This window comes from Periophthalmus magnuspinnatus, chromosome 14 (genome assembly GCF_009829125.3).
Source record: "Periophthalmus magnuspinnatus isolate fPerMag1 chromosome 14, fPerMag1.2.pri, whole genome shotgun sequence".
In the NCBI taxonomy this organism is placed as follows: Eukaryota; Metazoa; Chordata; class Actinopteri; order Gobiiformes; family Gobiidae; genus Periophthalmus; species Periophthalmus magnuspinnatus.
The window spans coordinates 27,748,837-27,773,693 of record NC_047139.1 but is presented as its reverse complement, the minus strand read 5'-3'; the positions used below and the strand labels follow the sequence as shown (position 1 = coordinate 27,773,693).

Sequence of the window (24,857 nt, the reverse complement as noted above, 5' to 3'; positions counted from 1 at the left end):
ACTCCCATGAGCCTCGAGCTCCTGATGGAGAGTGTGGAGCTGGTCCAGTGTGACCAAAACCACACTGCTCCTCCTGGATCCGAGGCTTGACTGTCGGCCTGATTTTCTTCATACAACTCAGGTGAAATTTACAGCCAAGGAACACATTTTGTCAGTTAGACAAATAAATAATAACTGGGTAAGATTTTTAACTAAATACAACGAGTGAAATGAGTCCAATCAGAGAAGAGCTCCTCCACATAACTACAAGTCCCAGAGTTGTTTGCGCGTAAAAAAAAACTCTCCCCCGGATGTCCTGGATCTTTTGCCTTGGGTTGTCAGGGCCTTAATAAAATACCACTTTCCTCCTACACGACTTGAACGTTGTTTTAAGATATAACGTTATAAGAAAGTGAACCAACATGGATTATAAAATACGAGCTGCAAGGAAAGAAGACTGCAAAGACATCGCACGAATGATAATGGTACTTTAAACGTAACGTTGCATTGCAAGTGGTGAATTGCATTGCATAAATCTATTTGTTTGTATTTGTATTTTGCAGGAGTTAGCTGTTTTTGAAAAGATGCCAGATCAAGTAAAGATTTCTTACAAAGGTAACTTACAATAGGTGACTGACCGAAATACACTAGCACTTTCTGTTGCATGAAACAAATAAATAACCACTTTGACAGGTTCAGTAATAATAGGCTGCCTGCTGTGGTTAATATCATAGATTTTCACAGGTCAGCTGGTATTTGTGTAGTAGTGAAGTGGTGCTGATGGCACAGGCTGGAAGAGTCTGCCTGTTCAATAAATAAATAAATAAATAACTTATATATAATGAAGTTAACAGTAAATAATTGAATCATATATACTTCAGTAGACTAAGTTCAAGTTACTACTTAATATTTCAGCCATGAAAATCAATTGTCTCCTAATGAATATTATGTTTCAGAACTGGAACGTGATGGCTTCTGTCAAAATCCTTTTTTTGAGTGTCTGATTGCTGAGGTGTCTGATGCACACAGATCTAAATGTGGTATGATGTTGGGGTTTCATTAAGAACAATTCCTAACTAAAACTTAACATAGAATATAAACATGTGTGTATTTGAATTACAGGTCACACCGTAGTTGGATATGCACTTTATTTTTACACTTACAGTACATGGAAGGGGCGAACGGTTTACCTTGAAGACTTGTATGTGATGCCCGAATTCAGAGGTGAAAATGGAGGCAAGATCCCAACAATAACCATACCAATAATGCATTAAAGTTATTTAATTTTTGCCATTAAAGGTAATGGGATTGGCAAAAGCTTGATGAGCAAAGTGGCAAAGGTAAACCTTCTTTAACTAGAGTGTCAATCATTCATTTTTCTCCCTTGTGAAGAGTGGTTTGCTGTAACCACAACTTTTTTAATGTATTTTTTTTTTTTCAGATTGCAGCAGAGAAGCAATGTGTGCGTCTACAGTTGTCTGTTTTAGACTGGAACTCTCCAGCCCGAGATTTCTATGCAGCTAAAGGTGCTCAGGACCTCACTGATAGCGAAGGATGGCACTTTATACGATTTGATGGTTTAAGTCTTGATAACTTGGTGAAGGAAGCTCCTCAAGATTAAGTTAGTGACTAGATCTGACTTCTTGCCACATTTCCTAAATTATGAAGGCCTGTTTTTCTTTTATAATAAATACACAATTGTAACATATGAGGTAAAACACTGTTGATTTATCATTCCCAAACACAAAGAAGACATAATAACCATAACAATAACCCTCACCATCATGTGTAGCCTCTGTTGTCCAATTAAAGTAAATTTAGCGGAGCAATGTTGGTTGTCTTGTAGTTGCCCCTGGGGGGTGCTATAGCTACTTAAAATATGCTGTACAAATTGCACTCAAAAAGAAGTATCTTTGTTTATTGATATTTTATTATGTACAAAAGCAATAAAACGATACACATGAAATCTAAAAGATATAAATTTGTTTCTTAGTTGTAACTTAAATGGTAGGCCCACACACAAAATGAAATATAACAACAAAAATATAACTTAATCCATATATAACAGAAAAGTACATGGTTCAGGCAAAACATGAAAATACAGTACTATAAGTCATAGTTTTGACAAATTTAATCAGATATTTGTTTGATTTTTTTTTTTTATTGAACCTCCCCTCTGTGTATTACATAAATTGAGCAAAAAAACAAAAAAAAAGCAAACAAAAGTATTTCTATAACCTTTTAAACATAAGCATTTCTCCCATAGTTGCTGGGCACAGACTGAGATGGTGCCATAACTGAAAAGACATGACTTCTGGAGGATGGCTGGTACGTATAGGGCCTGTAATCCAAGATGACAACATTTAACTTTTGTTTTTTGCACTATTACAAATATTTTAATAGATCACTTACAGTTTTTCATCTTTTTGTTTTCCTTTGCATGCAAACAGCAGACATGCCCCTCCACAAATGGCCAGTGTTGCTGAAGACCAACCAATGTACAGGCCCTCTCCAATCTCATACCTAGATTTAGAAGGTAATGTAGTGACTTTATAAAGAAAAACAATGTATTAGTATGATTTGACTTACTTTGTCCCTGGATAAAACTGATCAAAAAACTGCTGTGTGATGTTAGCAGCATACCAGGACACGGCGATCATGGTGCAAATCCCTAAAACATGAAAAAGAATGTTGGATTGTTCCATACACAGTAACACTACTGGCAGAAATGGCAATCAGGGTTTCATTTTTGAAGCACTAAAACAGCTATCTTCAATCATGTAAATAATGCAATTAACATAAATAAATATCAAGCATTGCTGTTTATGTTTAAGTTGATTATTAACAGTTTCTAATAGATAAATGTATATAATTTGTTATTTGTTTAATGTCATTGGTAATGACGTAGACCAATGTAAACATGGGGCAGTGCAGGCTTTTGTGTTACAGCTCTGTTGATAACCCTATGAACAAGTGACTCATTCACTGATAGCTTTTGTAAACACAGAGTTTCGGACCTGAGTGTTTTTACACAGACAGAGACTCAGTGAAAACATAGAATTTGTAAGAGTGAAACTTTTCTATGTGCCCAAACAATTCAATACCTGCTTTTCTGATATTGTTGTATTTACCTTGCAATAGAAAGAACACTCCTCCTATGGCAGCAATCCTTCCTTTTAGGACATAATTTTCTCCTCCAATTTTAGAGCACTGCATCCCAACCAGAGTCGCAACAAGACCAAATGTTCCAAAGACAATGGCTGCAATCATGAGTGCTCTCGAGGCCTGGATGTACCCTGCACACAGACAAAGCAGGAACAGGTAAAGGTGAGTTTTAACTTACCCATTTCAAAGTGCCATCGGGAAAATATATTAAAGCACGTAACGGTGTGTCTCTCAAGCATACATTCACTATAAAGCTGTGTACAAGATGGCTACTGGGACCTTTTCAAAAACATAACGCTTGCATTATACAATCAAATAAAAATATAATAACTGTTGATAGGAGAGGAGTTCTTTGATATGATTAGTAATTATCTTACAAAAGGCCCTAGTCTCTCATTGTTCAATCTTATCAGCTGTTTACCATCTATTACAGCTCTATTATGACTATTATAAATCACACAGTACACCATTTGAGCTCAAACCTAAATAAAATAATATTTAAAAAAAAAATCAACAAACAAAGTTATTTTTTTGAGTCTTTGAATTTTAGATATCTTTAAACACATTATTTCACTGCAATTGTCAGTCACCACAAACATTGGCTAGGAGCCTGATTAGTAGCCATTAATAAATGAATAAAGCCATATATCATTCAAGCACATACCACTCAGTGCCAGTAATGATGGAAAGTCACGGCAGTTGTGGACTCCTGTTGAGTCTGTGGCACAGGACATCCAGAGGTTCTCATAGATGGTGGATGTGGTAATAACATTACCATCCACAGTGGACACCCTCCAGTATCGATTAGGCAGAGCAATCCCAACCATCAACCAGCCCAGAAAACCAAGAAAGAATGCAAACGCCTCCACTATGGCATTCATTTTTGCCTGATTTCACAATCCAGGTTAAAAAGAAAGTTTTACAGCATCAAACTGAGTTTCTGTGTGAATTCACCCTCTGAGCTATTTGTTTGGCAGCGCAGTGTCTGAGTGCTTCTCCCTTTCGGAGCAACACCTCAGAAGGGCTCCTCTGAAACCTGAGCTCAATGATTAATGCCAACTTATAATTTCCCCATTATTCTCCTCTTTATTCAGCCTCTTTCAAGACAAAATGAGTGTTTGCTTAACTTCAGAGACAACAGAGAAGTCCAACCTTTGCACTGACGTCTATAGGCCTTAACTCATTAGTCACATCCTGACACCTGCTTTGAACACTGTGTCAACATTATCAAACTTCTATTGATGAGATGCAGATCTTGTGTACTCCTCATTGCACAGGCGACTGATGGGAAATGTCCTCACTGCATAAGGCATCAGAAAGGCTGACCTGCAGATGACCAGCTTCACTGATAAAATGATTTGCCTCTCACAGCCATGCCCTCTCAACGTCCTCTGCAACTATCACTCTACCTTTACTCAAGAGCGCTCAATGCAGTATGCCATGAGAAAAATCCTCAGTCAAAAATTACTGAAAGTAATGAGCGTATGATGATCACAATACTTAACAGCATTTAAAATTGCAATAAAGCATTATTTTTCCATTTTATTTACAAATTGTGTTCTATAAGTAGTTTAATTACTAAATTAGTAGTGACATTTGTCATTCTGAATATTAATGATCTGTGCAATTACCGGTACTTTCATAATTACAACTATATTTGGGAAGAATACTTTGAAAACGTCTTTAGTTATATAATGCTGAATACCTGCATTAAAATGTATTTGGAATGTATCCTGATACTTTTACATCAAGTTTCATTGAAATTATAGTGTAAACCCGCGACATAGGATTAAACACAGCTTTATGTTTGTTATACATTTCCTATCACTAACTGGAGAAAGAAAAATCCCATATGCCCTCTCCACAAAAGCTTTATTTTCTTTTTTTCACTAATATAGTGCAGTTTGAAGCTTTAAATTGTGTTTTCAAGTACCACAATGTCCTCCTTTGATTTTAGGGAAGTAATTGTATTCTGAATACAACCAAATGAAAGACTAACTGTCATACTCAAGATTATTCTGAGTATGTATTTTCGGTACATGTATTCAGTTACTTCCCAACACTGTATATTTCATTGTACTGGTTTAGTTTCCTCTAAATTTCTTATGTTGTTCAGAATTTTAAAAACACCCATGTTTTAGTCCAGAGGACAAGTATCAACTGTGCCCATCCAGAGGATCTTACTTCTGTTATACTGAATACAGCACATCATTCAGCACATCATGTAAAACATGTTGTATTATATACAGTTTTGAAAAGGTTTCTAAAGTAGTCATCTGGACACTGTTTTATATGTGCTATAAGACACATATAGGCTCACACTGAGCCTTTGGCAACATGCTTTTATATGAAAGCATGTTTTTTAATTGATTTGTTTAAAACAAAATAGCATGATTTTCAAATGTCAAGAAGTAATCTTCCATCAGTTTGTGTTAACCTGATTTGTCTTTACTAGAGAGAAAATGCACACTCAGCATTTACACATGTATCATCAATAGGCAAGCAAAGCTTTAAAAAATTCTTGCCCAACCCACCCAACATATTTCAAATAAACTTTCACATTTTGGCTTATTTATTTATTATCTCTGATAATACAAAATTAATATACTTAAACATAAAGAAAATATAAATGTTTCTTACCTGGCAGAGCAAAAAGTGAAGGAAAATCCCTGCAGTTGTACAGCCCTGTGGAGTCACTTGCACAAGACATCCACAGATTCTCGTAAACTGCGGACGTTATAATGACACTGCCATCTTGAGTGGACTCTTTCCAATACTGATCCTCCAATGAAACAAAAATTAAAATCCAGCTAATAAAGCCTAGAAAAAGTGCTACAACCTCAACAATATCCCTCATGTTTAAAGATGCGTGATAAATTATTTGCAAAAATATAAAAATAAATACAGTAAATCCAGTGCCAGGAGCTCTATTGGCCACTAGTGGATCTCATATATATTTTGGGAGTGTGAGAACTGACTCAGGATTTTTTTTCTCATGCTCTCACACTAAATTGAACATTGATTTGCCAGCTGTACGTTGATTATAAGACCGCTATTCCCGCCCAAAATTGATGACATTTCACTCAGACAGTTTGTTACCATAGAAATCTAAGCATGCATTCAGCACTTTTTTTTTTTTTTACCTGTTTAATCATTTCAGTTCATGCATATGAAAAGGCACCACTCACAGCCTTAATTCACCTGCTATAAAGGGCTATAAGTCAGGGCTGAGTCATTTGAATCATTTTAACAAATCATTTTTTGATGACAATATTTTGCAAATTTGTAATGTATATTTTATATTTCTAATGAGCAATATTAGTTGGACAATGCAAAGCATAGTAAGTTTTTTTTTTTTTTTTGTATTTTGGTTCATAGTAATAATAACATCTATCCTTTCTTAGGCATTGTCTTATCTTGTCTTTTGAGGAAATGGTAGCTCGTGAGTTTAGTGAGGTTATTCTCATTCTCTTAAGCAAATACTATAATCACAGTAGACAATAGCTGAACGATTTATTTAGGTGTGAAGTACTTGCCTATTTTAAAATTGGTTAAGTATTAACACGTGGCCACACAGTTACATCTATTGAAAATGCTGTGTATTTGTCTTTTGAAATACTGTATTGACATACTGCAGAGAGGCCAGGCAGCAGGACACACCCCTATTTAGTAATTTGCTGTACATTAAGGCCATATATAATTTGAATTGCATTATTACCTTGGCATCTGCTATTTGTCAAAGGGCATTTAAAGGTAATGTTAGGTGTCTGACATTTATGACTGGTGATATTGCTTTCATCTATGTTCATAGAAACAGTATCTTATCGAAATCCTTCAGCAGCCAATGATCAGGAACAAAGTACTACCATATACTGTGCTAAAAGGATACAGACATTGCAACGTTGAATCATAAACCACTATGTTAATATTTTATTTCTTGGAACTTCCCTCTATGACCTGAAGTACTTGATTGAAATGCTTGTGTCCGCATTGACCCCCTGTGTTTCAAGGGAGGGTTCAATGGTTTTTATTCTCACATTTGACTTCTGACTTTGAGGGGAATTTAAGGTGAAGTAAAGTAAAAAATAATGACTTACAGTATTTGTCAAATTAGTGACTGAAAGAAAAATGTCATATGTTTGTGACTAATCCTTCCCTGAACTGGCTGTGTATTATGATGGATTTATATGGCCTTTCTGTAAACCACTCTTTAAATAATGCCACATTTTGCTTTTAGGTTTTAATGGTCATTGCACATGTCATGGTTTCAATTAAGTCACAGTTTTGAGAAGTTTAATTTTTAATATTGCACATATTGATCAGTCAGAACAAAATGTGCATATCAACCAGCTTCCACAAAAAGAGTATAGATAGGCTATTGTTCTATTTATTACAGTGATCTGAAAAAAATAGAGGCTGTAAATATGAAATTGTTGAATGACGTATTCTTGTTTAGGCCGCCACTGATTTTGAAGATACTTTTGATTACAGAGCACTGGGCATTTTTTAACCATAACAGTGCACTGTTCTCATCAATTTACTCATCCTTCAAAAAAAAAAAAAAAAAAAAAAAAAAAAAAATGAACTGGTAAGGTACAATTATTGGGATATATTCTAAATTAAAAGAAACACTCTAAAGACAGTTTGCAACATTTATTAAACATCTACTAAGCACTCTGACAATAATACATACATATGAGCATTTACAAGTTAAAGTATCAAGCACTGTATATTACACTGACGAGATAAATCAGGCTATAGTTGTGGTTCAAAAATATTTATATTTTAACTGTGCAGCCATATTTACATTGATCAAATGTTTGTTTTTTGTTTTTTTGTTGCTTTTTTAACATTTTGTAATTTACATTGCATTTCAGATCAATCAACTAAAGTTACAAATGATTAAATACAATATAAACACTTAGAGTATAACACAATGTAAATCTTAATTGTTATAAAAGGTACTTAAACCTTGTTAGCTAATGTAATTACATATTATTTTAAAATAAATGTTGTTTTCAAAATAGGAAAACAACATCTTACTTTCAGTAGCTGCCTTCTTGTTATTCCTCAGAACATAACACACCCACCGCCTTTCGCTTCTACATAATTTGGGTCGAGATCGTTGGGCAGTTTTCCGTTCTCTCCCCAGATGTTCAGCTCTCCAAACACACCGGTTTCAATCATCTCCTCCTGCCAGGGGATGGGGATGTTCCCTGATGCAAATTCAGTGAAGAAGTCGTCGTCTTTGTTATCCATAACTATGCCTTTGATGGAGCTGAAGGCCCCCACATCATCAATATTTTTGGCATAGACCATTCTTGGATCAGGAACAAATGGTGGAGGAAGCATGCCTGTTTAGAAAGATGGGTAAGATATAGCTCATAAATCTTCACACGTGTTTTTCAAAGTGCATAACACATACCTGCTTCCAGACGACCCCAGTTTATATCCTTAAAGAAGGGCTGACTCTTGAGCTCAGCACACTCATTATTTTTGAACCCTAGTCTCGTTGCGGCATCTTTCATCATTAAACCTTCACAAAGGTCTTTACAATCTTTGCTGAAAGCTGGAGTATAATTGACAGGATCATTTATGATTCTGCGAGCCACTTCTTCATTTTCAACCTGGGAAGAAAAACACACATGGTTTGGTCCAGTAACTGATCCTAGAGGTTTATTTTATTTTAAATACCTTTTCTCCTCTTATTCTGAAGGGCCCTTTGGCAGCGATCATTTCATACAGAGTGACTCCCAGAGTGAAGTAGTCCACGCAGTAGTCATACTGTTTCTTCTGGAGCAGTTCTGGAGCCATAAAGCCTATACCAAGACAAACAGAATCATGGGGCACAGTACACAATGATCTAAACATTTTAGCTAAACGTTGTTACCAGGTGTTCCTGCGTATCCACTGGTTGTGTCTTTTCCTGGAGGAAGTTCAACAGCCAGACCCAGATCAGACAAACGTACATTTCCTAAAAATAAAGAGTTAACGTTACGCAGTTTTACATTTACAAGCTTGTGATTCCATTGCTGTTATAGTTTTTCTCTCTGTATTGTAATTTTTTTCATGTATTTTCTAGTACACTAGTCTACTTTTCTAGTACACTAGTCTACTTTTCATGTATCTTCTGTATATACAGGAGCTTATGTGCTGTGGAGGTGACTGGACCCTGACCTGCATCATCGAGCAAAACATTTTCGGGCTTGAGGTCTCTGTAGACAATGCGGTGTTGATGTAGGTGCTCCAGTCCACAGATGATCTGACAGGTGTAATAACAGGCCCTCTTCTCATTGAAGCCAGGGTTTTTCTCATCAACATTGTACATGTGATATCTGTCAGGACACATTACAGTGATGCACCAATTTTAATATAGAATAAAACAAGATATTTGAAGGCTTTGGCTTATTTTGCTCTTTATCAGCCAAGTCTGCAGTATCGCGACCCCCTTATTGATCTGATGATCCCACAGGGCCCCTTAATTATAATTGTTATATGTAAATCTAAGAGGAAAATCCTGGTTGTGTTGGGAACCACTGATGTATATTATTGGACGGTAAGAGCCCAGTCTGTATGGTGACTGTGAGCTTTATCTCTCGTAGGCTGATTAGTGAAGGTGAGTGCAAGCAAGCATGCTGCTGACTGTAAATGAAGTCATTAATTTACCTTTGTCAGTATATTTACAGTACAAACATATATTATCTACCTGAGATCACCTCCATTCATGATGGTCATGACCAAGCAGAGCTCAGACTTGGTCTGGAAGGCATAAGCCAGAGTCACAATGAAGCGACTGTGAACTTTAGCAAGAATCCTCTTCTCTACCATCGCACCCTGAATTTAAAACAAAAGTGTGGACAAAATTAGTGCAGCAACCATAAACTGGGAAAATGTATCCACTGAACCTTTCTTGTTGGTATTTAGACATTTGTTGATATTAGGAAACAATTTTTAAAAATTCTATCCGAGGGTTACTTCGCTGTTAGTTTTGTAGATATAAGATGCAGATATAGCTTTAGCCTCCATATCAGAGGTTTATACCTTGTGTCTGCATACAGGATTGAGAAGCTTTGTGGGGTCTTTAAGGCGACCACAAGCCTCTTTGAATTGAGCTGGTGAGCCCATATAATACTGGCTCACCATCTTTGTTGTTTCCCACACACTGCCTTGTTATGACTTTAGTTGTGGGTTACATGAAACATCTAGTTGCTATTATGGGTAGAATATGTTTTTTTCTCATAAGCAATGTCTTACATCATAGCCCTTGCGCTTCTTCAGGCGCTTTTTGTCCAGCTTTTTGTTTGCATACATCTTGCCTGTTGCTTTTGCTTGACAGGCAAACACCTCTCCAAATCCTCCTTTTCCCAGCACCCTGAAGTCCATGAACCACTCCTCATTGACCGGCTGGCCTTCTAGCCATTTGAACTGAACATAACGTAAGAAGTACATGCTGTTCTTGAACCCTGTCAGAGCATTCTTCTCCAGATGTTTGAGCAGCTGCTGCTGACTCTCCTTAAACAGATCTCCATGCAGGTTCTTGTGATCTTCTTTCACTCGAGTCACAGCCTTCTCCTCAAGGAAACTGCAAAAGGTCTTGGACTTTGACTCAAAATATTTATTAACAATTTTCTGGGCCTTCTGCAATCTGTCTTTTTCCTGGCAAACGACATAATCTTCAATGTCTTTCCACAGCTGCCCGGCGTTCTTGTGCGTGGCGTCGCTGTCTAGGTACTGCTGAAACAGGCGTTTGCCTACTGGCTGTTTGACACACATGCTGTCAAAAGTGCTGTCTACTTTGGTTTTCATGTGTTCACATTCTCTGATGTGAGGGAGTTTGAGTCTGGCACGCATCTTCTTGTCCCTCATGGTGGCTGCAGCTGCCCCATCCACACTCCCACGAGCTGATACATAAGCCGAATTGGCCACCACCGTCTCCAAACCTCCAATATCCATGGTTCAATCTGGAAAGTACAAGTCAATGTGAAGTCTTTCAGACATGGTAGTAGTGTGAATGGTGTTCAAAGCAATGCAAAGGTAAAATCTTATCTTACAGTGTGCTGCACCCTGCTGTTCAGTTTGGAGTATAACAAAAATGGTTGAATGTAATGAATTACAGCATTAGAAATATTATATATGGGGAAAATAATTGTCCATGCATTCACCTAAAATTTATTTTATTTTTACTTTTCATTATCAATTATCCTTAAACTTACACTGTAAGTAAATTTGGGATGTCGTCGCACAGAAACATACATACTTTTGTGCAGAGAATACAGGCCAAGAAATACAAAGTATAGATCACTAACCCCAGCCTTAAGCTATCTGGGTGTATATTTCATGTGAATAAGCTCCTGTGTCTTGCCCTGGTACACCCAGTGCAAATACTGTCTGCCAAATCGGTTCTTTTCCTAAGTTAACATAATCCAGTTAACAGTGACTCTTGATTCCAGAGACTTACTTATTGATGATTGACCTGCTTGGATAAACCTAAATCTGCTCTGTTTTAAATATGTTTGTGTGTATCAACTAATGAGCTCTTCACACAAAGAAATACTGCATGAACATTTAATTGCATTTGAGGAATAAGTGTAATTGCAGTGAGCACATTATCATCACGTCATGAATATTTTGGGTCATTGTTTACAATGTTCACAAAATCTAGTACTATCTACAATCTACACTTATTTCTTTATTTTATACATTTGATAGGGACACAATACACATATTGCACAGACCAGAGATAGCTACAAGCTAATTTTCATCTGTAGTCAGTAATAGCAGTTTAACATTAACATAACATCAAAATTAGCATTTACCAAAAAATATATACATTTTAATAGGAACAATCACCTACACTTATTAAGTAATATATGTACTTACCTCCTTTCTTGCACAAGATAGTTATCAAAAATGTTTACTCCAGACTGAATTCATGCAAATTAAATGATCCTTTTCCCATCTGTTGCAGTTTTTCCATCAGCTTCAGATCATGTCCTGGAGACCTTCTCTTGCTCTGTCTTCTCGCCCTGTGGCACCTATAGCATGGTGAGTTGTAAAGATTGGGGCTTCCGGTCAAGGTTTACCCTGCACTTCAAATCCCACTTGATAGTTCATCAGCTGGGGGGATTACATCTTGCCATTAGTGAAGGGAGGGACTTGGATACAAGGCGTTAATGCAATTCAGCAGCGGCCATGTTTACAGCTGAAGTTTTTAGCACACATGGGCTGCATTAAGACACTGTATTTTAAAAGTGCAATCCCACCAATATTTTGAAAATACAAAAAACTATCCAAGAATACAATTTGCAGGAAGCTTAAAAAGTATCTCTGGAGTCACTTGTATATCAAATTGGATTATCTGCTGTAGGTGTCTAAGAGCATAGAGCAGTGTCACCCAGTGTTTGCATACAGCATCATTTAAATAAGAGCTCAGTATCTCACATTATACCACACAATAATATATACTTTATTGTGCCATTTTAGTTATTGTCAACAAAGACAGATAAGCACCAGGGAAAGCCAGGTAAATAAAAATGCCTTTTTCATCCAAAAGGATTTAGCGACAGGTTCAGGAAACTGAGAAGAGGGATTTAGATCATGCAGCTAAAGAGGAAAGAAACTATGTCAGACAGAACGCTTACACGAGTAACCTGTAATTCATGTTGACATGTGCTAAAGGATCAGGGTATTGTCAACACTGATTATGTTTGAACATTAATATAAAAACTATTCTATATATTTATGCTTTGCAGTTGTACATACATAAACTTTTGACATAAATAAAATGTGTATCAAAGACAACAATACTAACAATCTCATATTACTACTCCTAAAATCAGAAAAAGCAAATAAAAGCAAGAAATAAATGTACAATTAATTAACATGATAAAAATCATAGGGGACCATACAAGAGGTAGAGATTACCTCACAAATGTGCATGTACATTTTTTTCATTGTGTCAAATCCATACTAGATAGTTTGTCTTTACTATCCAGATTTATAAATTGTAGGTTTTGGAGTGTGTTTTACGTTATTTTCTGATCATAGTGAATATCTTTATACAAAATATACTTCAGACTTTACTGCTTTACTACTAGTTTTCCTGCTGTCCAAAATGTCAAACTATATTGCTCTACTTCACACGCTGTCCTATTTTCACCATGTTAAGTCCATTTCATTTCCTGTATGAGGCTATGGCTGGTTTGAAAAACCCTGAACACAAATCCTATTTGAAGAGGTTAGACAGATTTTACCTTGGCCTTATAATCCTGCTCAGTAACGAAGGAGAAACCTGCTACCACAAAGGGTCAGCAGTGAGTCTACACACTACACACTGCAGCTGAGAGGACGAAAGCAGAGGTGCAGAGGAGAGTCACACAGGAGCTGAGAGGACCTGGAGAGAAGGAGAGGTGCAGAGTAGCTGAGAGGAGGTACAGAGAAGAGGTGCAGAGGAGCTGAGAGGAGGTGCAAAGGTAGAGAAGTTGTGCAAAGGAGGTGCAGAGGCAAAGGAGTTGTGCAGAGGAAGTGCAAAGGCAGAGAAGATGTGAAGAGGAGTTAAGAGGAGGGCAAAGGAGATGCAGAGGAGGAGAGATACAGAGGAGCTGAGAGGACTTGCAGAGGAGGAGAGATGCAGGGGAGTTGAGAGGAGGTATAGAAGAACTGAGAGAACTTGCAAAGGAGGGGATGTGCAGAGGAGCTGAGAGAGGTGCAGAGAGATGTGCAGAGGCAGAGAAGGAGAGGTGCAAATGAGCTCATAGGAGGTACAGAGAGCTTTCAACCACAAAGGGACAACAGTGACCTGTCCACGGTCCACTACACACTGCAGCTGAGAGGACGAAAGCAGAGGTGCAGAGTAGTGGTGCTGAGGAGTTGAGAGGACTTGCAAAAGATAAGAGGCACTTAGGAGCTGAGAGGAGGGGCAGAGGGCCAATGGTTTTAGTTCAACCACATACCCTTTAGGTCTAGAGACAGGCATAGTCTCTAGCATGTTCCAATGAGAGTGAAACAAGCCTCGGATATACACTGCCTGGCCCAAAAAAAAAAAGTTAGCACCAAAAAAAAAAAGGTCACACCACCTTTAGCTTTCATTACAGCACACATTTGCTGTGGCACTGTTTTGATAAGCTTTTGCAGTCTGCAAGATTTATTTTCATCCAGTGTTGCATTAATTTTTCACCAAGATGTTGCATTGATGATGATGGTCGAGTCTGACGCTGCACAAAGCTTCTCCAGCACATCCCAAAGATTCTCAATGGGGTTAAGGTCTGGACTCTGTGGTGGACAATCCATGTGTGAAAATGATGTCTCATGCTCCTGAACCACTCTGTCACAATTTGAGCCAGATGAATCCTGGCATTGTCATCCTGGAATATCCCCGTGCCATCAGGGAAGAAAAAATACATTGATGGAATAACCTGGTCATTCAGTATATTCAGGTGTCAGCTGACCTCACTCTTTGAGCACAGACTGTTGCTGAACCTAGACCTGACCATCTGCAGCATCCCTAACCTATTTGCTTAGTTAAATCCAGGGGGTGACTTTTTTTTTGGCCAGGTAGTGTAGATGACATTGAGTCAGTATGTTATTCCAGGTAAATTCAGGCGTTTATATAGGCCTTAGTATCTTTTTTGTATGCAGAATACATTTCTACGACGGAGTATAACGGTCATATAACGGCGCTACTAGAAAAAAGTCGTATTTTTATGAGAATATAGGCTGCTGTGCGTGAATGAGTGACCAGTGCCTTATGCGTTATGGAGAATTTGGAGCATTTTGTTCAGATAAACTTTCAACTGGGGTTTACGCACGATGAAATAATGTGTCTTTTAGCCCAGCATCACTACACTATCATCAGTATAAATACTTTGAAGGGACACTGCCAGCATTTGAGTTTGTTTAGTCGGAGGAACCATACAGATTTGGAAGAAATTGCTACATCTGAACAAAATGCTCCAAATTCTTCATAACGCACTGGTCACTCATTCACGCACAGCAGCCTATATTCTCATAAAAATACGACTTTATTCTCGTAATATTACGACTTTTTTCTCGTAATATTACGACTTTTATTGGCTTCGACTTTATTCTCGTAAAATTACGACTTTAATATCGAAATACTACGACTATTCTCGTAGCGCCCGTATAATATTTTTTGTTTTTTATTTCAGTGACCCTTATATTCCGTCGTACATTTCTACAGGCAGATGATTATTATTTTTTTAATCACTAAAAGGTTGAGAAGGATTGATCCTAAAAAGAATAGTTCGCGTCATAGCCAAAAATGGGCGTATAGTCTATACTACGTCACAGTGAGACGTTCACGGGATCGAATATAATACGTCAAACGCCTATACAATTTAACACTTTCATCAAACCAAAAAATCCTAAAAAATGTATTAAATAGACACACCACGAGTGTCAAAACATACAGCTGGGTTTATTACTCGCCAGGCCGTACTACCGTACTACGTTCGGATCATGACTCTTAATATCCGAGGATACATCAGGTCCCTGAACGCCTCTCATGTCCGCACCCCGGAAAGGCCCACGGGACTGACAGGAGGGGGCCAGCTGCGCGTGCTGTGGGTTTGTGGGAGGAGGGCATGGAGCGGAGCTGGGTTCTGTAAAATAAGGGGCCCGTGGGCTTCAGGCCTGAACGCCCCATCTCCCCTCTCTGCCCTCTCTGCCCTCTCTCCCCTCTCTGCCCTCTCTGCCCTCTCTCCGTGCTCGACATGGATTTCCTTCTCAGCGGTGCGGCTGCCTGTGGAGCATGCCTCTTCACAAACCCGCTGGAAGTGGTCAAAACGCGCATGCAGCTCCAAGGAGAGCTACGGAGCCGCGGGACGTACCAAGTCTATTATAGAAACGTTTTCCATGCGTTTTACACTATCGGTAAAGTGGACGGCCTGTCCGGTTTACAGAAAGGACTCGCACCGGGCCTTGTGTACCAGTTTTTTATGAATGGAGTGAGACTGGGGTCTTACGCGATCATTGAATCTTCTGGTTACATCCACAACAGCGATGGGAGAATCAGCACAGCCAGGACCACGCTGGCAGGAGCTATGTCAGGGGTGGTGGGTGCAGTCATGGGCAGCCCCGTTTATTTAGTGAGTAGCATTCAAATACTGCCACGGTGAGTTGGAGTTGAAGCAACGCTAAAAAGAAAATATGTTTTTTTTCCACAGGTCAAGACCCATTTGCAAAGTCAGTCTACCTCGTCCATTGCAGTGGGACACCAGTACAAACACCAGGTAGCCCATCTAACGTTATAAATGTGTCATTACTGATGTTATGGCTAACGCCCCCTGATGGTCTTTTCCAGGGCATGCTCCACGCGCTCAGAGTCATCTATAAGGAACACGGGGTCCTAGGGCTGTGGAGGGGCTCCAGTGCAGCTGTACCCAGAGTCAGTATAGGGTCTGCGGCTCAACTCTCGACCTTCTCCTCCTCAAAAGAACTGGTGCTTGAACTGCAGGTAGGAAAATGTCACATGTCTTTGTCTATAGTGCTTTTGGCATCTCTAGACTAGTTAGAACAAGAATGCTTTAAGTTTTTACAGCCTATACATGTATGCGATTAAAGAAGGACTTTCTGGTAAAGTAAATATTACACAAAACCAACTTTTGTGAGCTTTAAGCCATGTTATAATGCTCTTACCTCCTCAAAAACATACCTGGGGTTGTGTTTTGTTTCATTCACACATATTTGACTAACTCTTTATTACTAGTCTGTCTACAACTCCAAAGCTCAAAAGTTAACAGCTCCTTTTACCTTAAGTTCAGTATAGAACTATTCAGGACTGAACTTATCCAAATGATTCTAGTGAAGCTGTATGGAGTTTAAAAACACCATGCAACACTTCCTAAAACACAAAAAAATACAACTTGAGGTATGTTTGTGATGAGGAAACAACACTATAACATAGGTCAGAAAATAGCGTAATATGGGCCCTTTAGATATTTATGTACATCCTATGAAAATATCCCTTAGCCATGAAACCAGTCAGGTGAGCACATAGGACCTTACAGCGCCAAAGCCCCTCTACCTTTTTTCAGGAATAAAACCGGGTTATCCCAGTATCAGAGTAACAACATTCCCAGTACCTGCTATTTCAGTCCTGTACACCCATTACAAAGTCGTGCATTCTCATCTGTCTGGAGGTAGACTTACAGGAATCTAACATGACTTCCTTTGCATAAAGCAATACTGATTTATGAATCGATACTTGAGAGAAGACCAATAGTTGCCCTACTTTGTAGTCAAACTCAAGAGCTGTGTCATTGTTGCACTGACAAACCACTAGGGCTTACTCCTCCTTTGGAACTGAAACCCGAATCCATTGCAGCAACCTTGCTAAAAACACAAGTTACATAACACATGTGAGAGTCAATGCTTACATGCTTCTTACATCTCTAAGATGCCTTCAGATACATTTACACTACTGTTGTATTAGTCAATATTAGTTTAGATAATTTGATCAGTAATAGGCTACATAGTAATTGCAAATGAATCTGTGTTAACACCCTGCAAACTTCACTCTACTTCTTTAAATTCTACTTTATGTTTATCCTTTAGTCACAACAAGATTTGGACTTGACTGGGACTAGACCAAAGATAAATCTGCAGTGAACCACGGCTAAACCAGGACTGGAACAGGACCAAACCAAATGAACTCAAACTGGGCCCAAACCAGGCCAAAATGTGAACGCACCCTTAATTATCTAGTATTAAACTAACATCCAAGTCTAATACATTCTGAAAGCTAGTTGCTATTATGTTTTTAACTAATAGTGACAATTAAACATGTACATTTCCAATGCCTACTTTAATAAAAAAAAACAAAAAAAAACAAACAACAAAAACTTTTATTTATTTAGGTGTTTCCCAAAAACAGCTGGCTGGTTGCCCTGAGTGCCGGGATGATTAGCAGTGTGGTGGTGGTTTTGGCCATGACACCCTTTGATGTTGTGAGCACACGACTTTATAACCAACCAGTGGACCATCTGGGCAAGGTAAGGCTTGTTATGCACACTACAATAACGTCCATGTTTTTTTTTTTGCTATAAAGTTACATTCTGGGCTTTAACTGATACATTTTATTGGGTACAGTGTGTTAATTGTTCATTTGTCAAGATCAGACAAAAACATTGCAAGAGGCTATTTATTATTATAGAAGATATTAAAAAGTAAAACTTTTACTTGTGTTTTCACCAGGGGCAGCTTTATAAAGGATTTGCTGACTGCTTTTCTAAGACGTTAAAGAAGGAAAGCTTGATGGGACTGTACAAGGGCCTGGGAGCTTCATACTTCCGACTCGGTCCACACACCATTCTCTCTCTGTTCTTCTGGGATGAACTGCGAAAGTTTTACTGGGGCTTCAGATAGCTCAGGGACAGGGAAGCTCAAAAAAGATAACTCATTAAGCTCAGAGTGCAAAGGTTTCTTTTAATGGCGACTTTATGAGTCAAAACGAAATAGAGATGGTCAATAATTTTACAAAGTGAAGCACATAGATTTGTAAAAGTTAGTTCTAATGACAAAGCAGTTATGCCTGTTTTGTAATTGTATGCCTATGCTGAATATGCACAGATGTTTTAGCGGGCAGATTTGACAGAAACATTTTATAATATGCCATTCCGTATAATGTGACGGCACAGTGAACTCTTGCCAGATGCTCTTGAAGACATAATGAAATGAACCTATGTACCCAACAAAAATCATGTGGAACCTTTGCTATAGTAAGTGAGGAACATGAAAAGCTGAAAAGCCTTTAACTCATTTTAATATTGCTCACATTTTCACCTTTTTTTTTTTGAAGACATTGTCTTGAATGAAAAGAATGTATTGAATTCAGAATGAATTATATGCCTTTACCTCAAAGAGTAGTTAGTGAATATTCATTTGTGAGCACTCCAGCCTTGTATAGATGATATTGTGTCAGATGATATACAAATATTATCATCTGACACATGGGGAATTTGACTGTTATTTTTTGGAAGTTGCTGACATTTTATGATGTGTCAGATGATATACAAATATTATCATCTGACACATGGGGAATTTGACTGTTATTCTTTGGAAGTTGCTGACATTTTATGATGTACAAAGTCTGGGACTGATTACATCCTTTTAATTTAACCAAAATATGTTTTGTGCCATGTTTTACCATTACCAAACTTTTATATAGTATTAGGCTTTTTCTCCAAATCATTCTGCCTTATTGTATTATCTGATAATAGGAATTTGATGTTAAAAATCTTACTACACTTTAGTCTTGCAATTGTAATATTGCTATTTTTGCATTATCTTAGGAACAGTAATTGTGCTCAGTAGTACTCTGTATTGGCAAAAAATATGATTTGGGCAAAATAAAATAGCATTTATAATACGGTAGCTTTCCTTTCTAACTGTTGTTTTTCTAATAGGTAGGTTAGGTTAGATAGGTTCACCTGTTGGAACAAAATGGTGACATTTTAGTTTTTGCAATTGTCATGTAAGCAAATATAAATACAGGATCTGATGTAACCCACACTATAGATTCTGCGTTCCTTTGAAGAGTTGAAAGACAGAAGGAGAAATGTAGTACTTGACCCTGCAGCCACTGGTGCATATGATTTTGTAACTTAATATTATACAAAGTTTTTTCCAGACACTTGCCTGTTGTTATTTTAGCCAAGGGCAGAAATTAGTTGAAAAAATGGAATTGTGAATACACAATACAAACACATGCATAGTTTTATCATCAGAAATACTTTCAACAATTGACCCTCTCATATCGCTTGTTCTGCTTTCCAAACATTGCTGATTCTGTTATTTATTGTAATAAAAGGCCACATTCTCATTTTAACATGAATAATTTCCAGTAGTTTTTGTTTGTTTGTTTGTTGTTTTGTCTATTGCCTGAAAGAATATGTGAACAACGTACATACATGAAGTAAACCACAAACCATCATTAACTTTAAGCAAGCGTTTTAGTAGCATTGGCAAATTAATACCATCTTAATCATTCATTTTTAATCTTTTATTCAAATTTGTGGACAATTCCTAATACATTCAACATAAACTAGAAATATAACAACATAATCAATTAGCACATTTCCTGCTTAATGATATATAAAATATAACCTCCTATATAAAGTATAGTTCAAGTATTTGGAGTCAGCTGTATTGTCGGTTGTAACATTTGGCAAAAACAGGGAGAAAGGAAGAAGAAATATTTTTTAAGTAAACTTGACTGACAGTATCACAGCACAGATTTTGTAAACTTTACTCGTTCTTATTCATTTTGGTCCTGTGCCTCCTGTAGTAAAACATCTGGATCACTAGGGCAAAGCTGAGGCAAGCTGACACTGTGTGCAACAGGCTTTCAACAATAACGTAAGAATCCTAAAACACAAACATTTTCAGAAAATTGTTATATAAAAAAAGTGACGTTTTCCCCTTTATACCTACCCAATAATTTAAGCTCTTTCCTAGTGCACCACCTAGAGATAATATCAGAGATGGGCTGGACAGCTGGCCCGTGTGTTCATTACAATAATTTGCCCTGGTCTGGATGAGCTGCAATTTCATACAGAAGAAAGTTTATTAAACTCCAGTTTATTATATATTTCAAATAAACCAAATTTTAAAAGCCAGTACCTTACTTAAAATAATAGCTGGCAAAATTGTATCTTGCATTTTTGAGATGAGTGAGGAAGCAGCATATGTTATCAGCAGGAAAATCAGAGCACAATGTGACAAAAGTAACATCACTCCTACAACAGAAAAACATGTAGAATGACAAGTTTTGTTTATTACATTTTCTGGCATTTCAGGACTTTATAATGTTTTAGATCTTTGTTGTCAATGCCACACTAGGCAACATTATGGGCTTTAACATACACTCTTTATGTAGTTTTTACACTTCCAACATACCTGATGGGCAATACTACTGTATACCACTAGATAGCACTGTGAACACATGCATAAACTGCAAGTGCAAGTCCAGATTTTATTTTATGGAATTTCATATTTTATTTTGTTGAATTGTACCTTAAACCTATATAGGCCCAAAATAAAAAGGTTTTAAATTTCTCAAAGGAATGGTATGAAATGTATTAGATGTAAAATGCAAGACGATTGGCTGGAGCCAAAACACCACATGTAGGCCTAAACATGAACAACTTATTGGTAAGTAAAAAAAAATCATTTGGTATCAGTATAATCAATATCTGATTTGAAAATATATATATTTTCTACCTGGGGACACAAATAATTCATAATTTTGAAATAGGAGAAATAGGAGACATACACAATTATGCAACCTTTATGAGCTATTACCCATGCTATAAAGGTGTGCCCTCCCCTTTATTGATTCATCTTGTATTGCCCTGCATCTGATACTTCAGTCCTTAGAATCTTTGTTTTCACCTAACCTATATTTCTATGAAATAATCTCTTTTAAGGTATACCTATACTACTAAATACCAGCCCACCGTTCTAAGTTTTAAAATTCTTTGGTTAGAACTAAGAAGTTTTAACGGGAGACGTGGGATTAAAAATGAAACATCCTAAATTACTACTGTCTTAAAACTGTGTGGTTATTTCCATTTTGATAAGGCGGAGCCTCTGATTAAATTTAGGAAATGATACTGTAAAAGTCTAAGAGCTACAGTTCCCCCCTCACTGTTGCTATAACAACAGTATATCTGCACCAGTATTATAATGCTATCCCTCAGAGGAAGTCAGGTTTACAGATTAACCAGAAAGTATGTTTCAATGTGTTTACTCACCATGTAGAGTATTACCCTGATAACGCAGCATGAGAAGGACAATGGCTGCTGTCTGTATCAGAAGGAACAGTCTCTCAGCCCAGGCCCTGCATAGAAATGAAGAAAGAACTACTGAGTCTGGGTTGATTGCATTAGACTAGTCATAATTTTAATATCTAATAGTCAATGTCTTTATAATCTAGAAGACTACAGCTAATCCTCTGTTGGTAAAGCATGTGGTTTGGAACAGTTTGGACTTTGAAGGAATAACTTATGTTTCTGTTCATGAAAATCAATACTGAACCAATCAATGTACAGTGTTTTAAAGAAAAAAATAAATCTGATAAAAATTGAGATGGATAAATATAAAAATGTGATTGATTTTTGCCATATTGCCCAACCCACATTAATTGTATTATTGAATTTAGTAGGCTACTTTAAATATTGTTATCTTAAGGGAAGCCTTTAAGTTTCCTTGTTTACGTAGTGTTTCTCAAGATCCATGAGCTTACTCGAGGGGAAAGTTGTGTCTCACTGCAAACAAAATAGGACAGGAGAAGGCATAAAGCTGCAGCAGGACAGATGTCAAGCTCAGACCATCTGCACGGCCCCTCCACAGAACAGTCAACAACTGCAGTAGCTGCGCTGTAGGTACACACAAGGCAAATTAATGTATTTTTCTATATAAATTACCAATTGTCCTATATGACAGTGGAAAAAAAAATCATAACTTATTTGTTTCTAAATATTCTTATTTTATTTCTTCATAGCATTTAGAACTACCCTTCCGACATTAATATGAGCAAATATAGCACAGAGGAATGAACCCTCATTGTACAGTGGTACTTTGAGTCACATTGATCAAATTCAGAAACCCAGCGGTGTTACCGTCAACATTTTAATACCAGAGATGCCCCAAGCGTGAATGCCATTAAAGGAATAATAAGCGGGGCAGTATGTAGTCTCCACAGACCTGACTAGTCCCAATTTCTTCCTGTGGGTCGATCTTAAAGAAAAAGATGTTTGTGAATAAACCTCAGACAATAACGACTTAAAATATAATATCATACAGGATCAAACAAGAGCCATAAGCCTGAAAATGCTTTCAAATGTTTTGCAAAGTGTGTTGGATCGGGCTATTCAGGGCCAAACCGAAAGTGGTGGACTCTTAAAAAACATTACTTTTAAAAATTAGGTCATTTTTAAGATTCAGTTTATCTACTGCTAAAATTTGGTGAGTATAAATTAAGAATTATAGGAGCTGAAGATTTAAAAGTGTCAGTGACTTTTGGGGCACCCTGTATAAATGTGCAGACGTTACAAGGTGGCATCAGGATTTGTATATTAATTAAAGTGTTATAGTGTTCTGGTCATTTGAGCAAAAGATAAAAAAAATAATTATGATGAGAGTGAATTAGGCTACTGTTAGCTGTTGTTCTGAAGGAATACAATCATAAAAAACATGCCTACATAAAATATTTCTATTCCAGTTTATTAAAAGGTTTCAGTTTAATTTAAAGGTAAAGTGTAACTTTTTGGGTTGAGGGTCTCTGTGGAGATTATCTTGCTTTACCTATAACGTTCCACAGCATAGCATTAAACTCCTACCACCATGGAGACAATCAGGTGATGCCACCAGAGGCAAAGTTACAAGTCAGATGTAAGAGGTAAGTCTGCGCACAGTCAGAAGTCAAAACAATGAATACATGCAACATAGATACATTTATTACTGTACTCTGGAACCTTCCAGGCAAAGCATGACATCTCCATGGAGACAAGCAAGTGGTGTACCCCCACGACAAAGGTTACGTAATGTACATTTAATAAAAAAAACAAACATGCTAAACCACAACAACCACACCTTTGTTACACCAGACAGTGCTTCTGAACAAAAACTCTCTCTTACCCAGCAACACATCAAAGAGAATCCAAAATCCTGCCACTTTGCTCAATACCATCTTCAAACATGACACTGCAACAAAAACTCACATTATTTATAAAATTATTAGATCACTTATGCATCAATCACTACTATCCTTAGAGCCCCAAAGTCACGTGACCGCACATACCAGGCTGCCACACCTTTACGTCTGGAGTTTGTAAAACTCACCGTGGACAAGAAAGTTGACGAAAAAGTCCTCGTAACATTTTTCTGACATGAAAAAGGTAACCAAAACGTCTTTCACAGTTGGCGTGGTCATTTTGAGTAAACTGCTTGGTTTTGGTAAACTTTGTTCAAAGTTGCCCTGATCACAGCAGACGGAGGTCACGTGGGTCCCAAACCCGAGGGTCGAGCGCGAGGCTTGTTTTTGATTGGCTTTTGTTCTGAAATCGTCAGCCAGTCAAAAGCACACATTTATCCCACCGGTATTGTAACTTTGTAATATTTTATACTGTATTGATGCTAGGTGTTTTTAAAAGGCTATGCGAGGACATGACACACCCACAAACATGTTTTTGTGATGATGTCATGGTGTCTTGTATTTTAAGGATGCACTTACGTAACTTTTCCTAGAAGCTCTGTTTTTTCTGTTACTGCTTGGCTTTATGCATGTACTACAATACACACACACACACACACACACACACACACCCCCACACACACACACACACACCCCCACACACACACACACACACACACACACACCCACACCCCAACACACACACACACGCGCGCGCGCACACACGCTCACGCACACACGCACGCACGCACACACTCACAGTCAGCTCACTCTAATGCATTAGATTAAATGCTGAAAATGCTTTAGTTATGACAATGAAATGTAATTAACTCCTGGTGCTATAGTGATGGATAAATATTTATCGTGCCCACTCTCCCATAAATGATGGTACTTATTTATGGGATATTTTAACATTATGTAATTGCCACAAAAAAAAGTTAGTGACTCACTGCATTTCATTTGCTGCAGATCAGAGACAAAGTGCACATTTGTTTAGATC

General features: G+C 37.5%; 5 protein-coding genes across 6 annotated transcripts; 2 read left to right on the top strand and 3 right to left on the bottom strand.

Annotated features, from left to right (window-relative positions):
• The first annotated feature begins 354 nt into the window (after window positions 1–354).
• sat2b (spermidine/spermine N1-acetyltransferase family member 2b) lies at window positions 355–1,683 on the top strand. The gene is made up of 6 exons (XM_033977944.2): window positions 355–464; window positions 543–594; window positions 936–1,019; window positions 1,102–1,203; window positions 1,279–1,319; window positions 1,421–1,683. The coding sequence occupies exons 1-6, from the start codon at window positions 402–404 to the stop codon at window positions 1,598–1,600; spliced, it is 522 nt and encodes a 173-aa protein (XP_033833835.1). The 5' UTR covers window positions 355–401; the 3' UTR covers window positions 1,601–1,683.
• Window positions 1,684–2,078: 395 nt separating this feature from the next.
• LOC117381093 (claudin-15-like) lies at window positions 2,079–6,138 on the bottom strand. 2 transcript variants are annotated; one of them, XM_033977941.2, is made up of 5 exons: window positions 3,809–4,389; window positions 3,111–3,275; window positions 2,569–2,650; window positions 2,392–2,502; window positions 2,079–2,320 (listed from the first exon to the last, which is right to left on the bottom strand). In XM_033977941.2, the coding sequence occupies exons 1-5, from the start codon at window positions 4,023–4,025 to the stop codon at window positions 2,221–2,223; spliced, it is 675 nt and encodes a 224-aa protein (XP_033833832.1). In that variant the 5' UTR covers window positions 4,026–4,389; the 3' UTR covers window positions 2,079–2,220. The 2 variants fall into 2 exon arrangements, with proteins under 2 accessions (XP_033833832.1, XP_033833831.1); XM_033977940.2 differs by lacking the exon at window positions 3,809–4,389 and adding an exon at window positions 5,785–6,138 and having other exon boundaries at window positions 2,085–2,320.
• Window positions 6,139–8,084: 1,946 nt separating this feature from the next.
• On the bottom strand, window positions 8,085–12,094 carry grk1b (G protein-coupled receptor kinase 1 b). The gene is made up of 8 exons (XM_033978419.2): window positions 12,025–12,094; window positions 10,399–11,105; window positions 9,851–9,978; window positions 9,322–9,479; window positions 9,035–9,118; window positions 8,839–8,963; window positions 8,570–8,771; window positions 8,085–8,498 (listed from the first exon to the last, which is right to left on the bottom strand). The coding sequence occupies exons 2-8, from the start codon at window positions 11,095–11,097 to the stop codon at window positions 8,215–8,217; spliced, it is 1,680 nt and encodes a 559-aa protein (XP_033834310.1). The 5' UTR covers window positions 11,098–11,105; window positions 12,025–12,094; the 3' UTR covers window positions 8,085–8,214.
• Window positions 12,095–15,476: 3,382 nt separating this feature from the next.
• On the top strand, window positions 15,477–18,528 carry slc25a35 (solute carrier family 25 member 35). Its single transcript, XM_033978302.2, has 5 exons — window positions 15,477–16,250; window positions 16,329–16,394; window positions 16,466–16,618; window positions 18,021–18,155; window positions 18,358–18,528. The coding sequence occupies exons 1-5, from the start codon at window positions 15,876–15,878 to the stop codon at window positions 18,526–18,528; spliced, it is 900 nt and encodes a 299-aa protein (XP_033834193.1). The 5' UTR covers window positions 15,477–15,875.
• A 1,881-nt stretch (window positions 18,529–20,409) lies between these two features.
• Window positions 20,410–24,169, bottom strand: LOC117381352 (mannose-P-dolichol utilization defect 1 protein-like). Its single transcript, XM_033978303.2, has 7 exons — window positions 24,007–24,169; window positions 23,803–23,868; window positions 22,409–22,541; window positions 21,918–22,003; window positions 20,785–20,900; window positions 20,596–20,703; window positions 20,410–20,529 (listed from the first exon to the last, which is right to left on the bottom strand). The coding sequence occupies exons 1-7, from the start codon at window positions 24,095–24,097 to the stop codon at window positions 20,410–20,412; spliced, it is 720 nt and encodes a 239-aa protein (XP_033834194.1). The 5' UTR covers window positions 24,098–24,169.
• Between the last annotated feature and the right edge of the window lie 688 nt (window positions 24,170–24,857).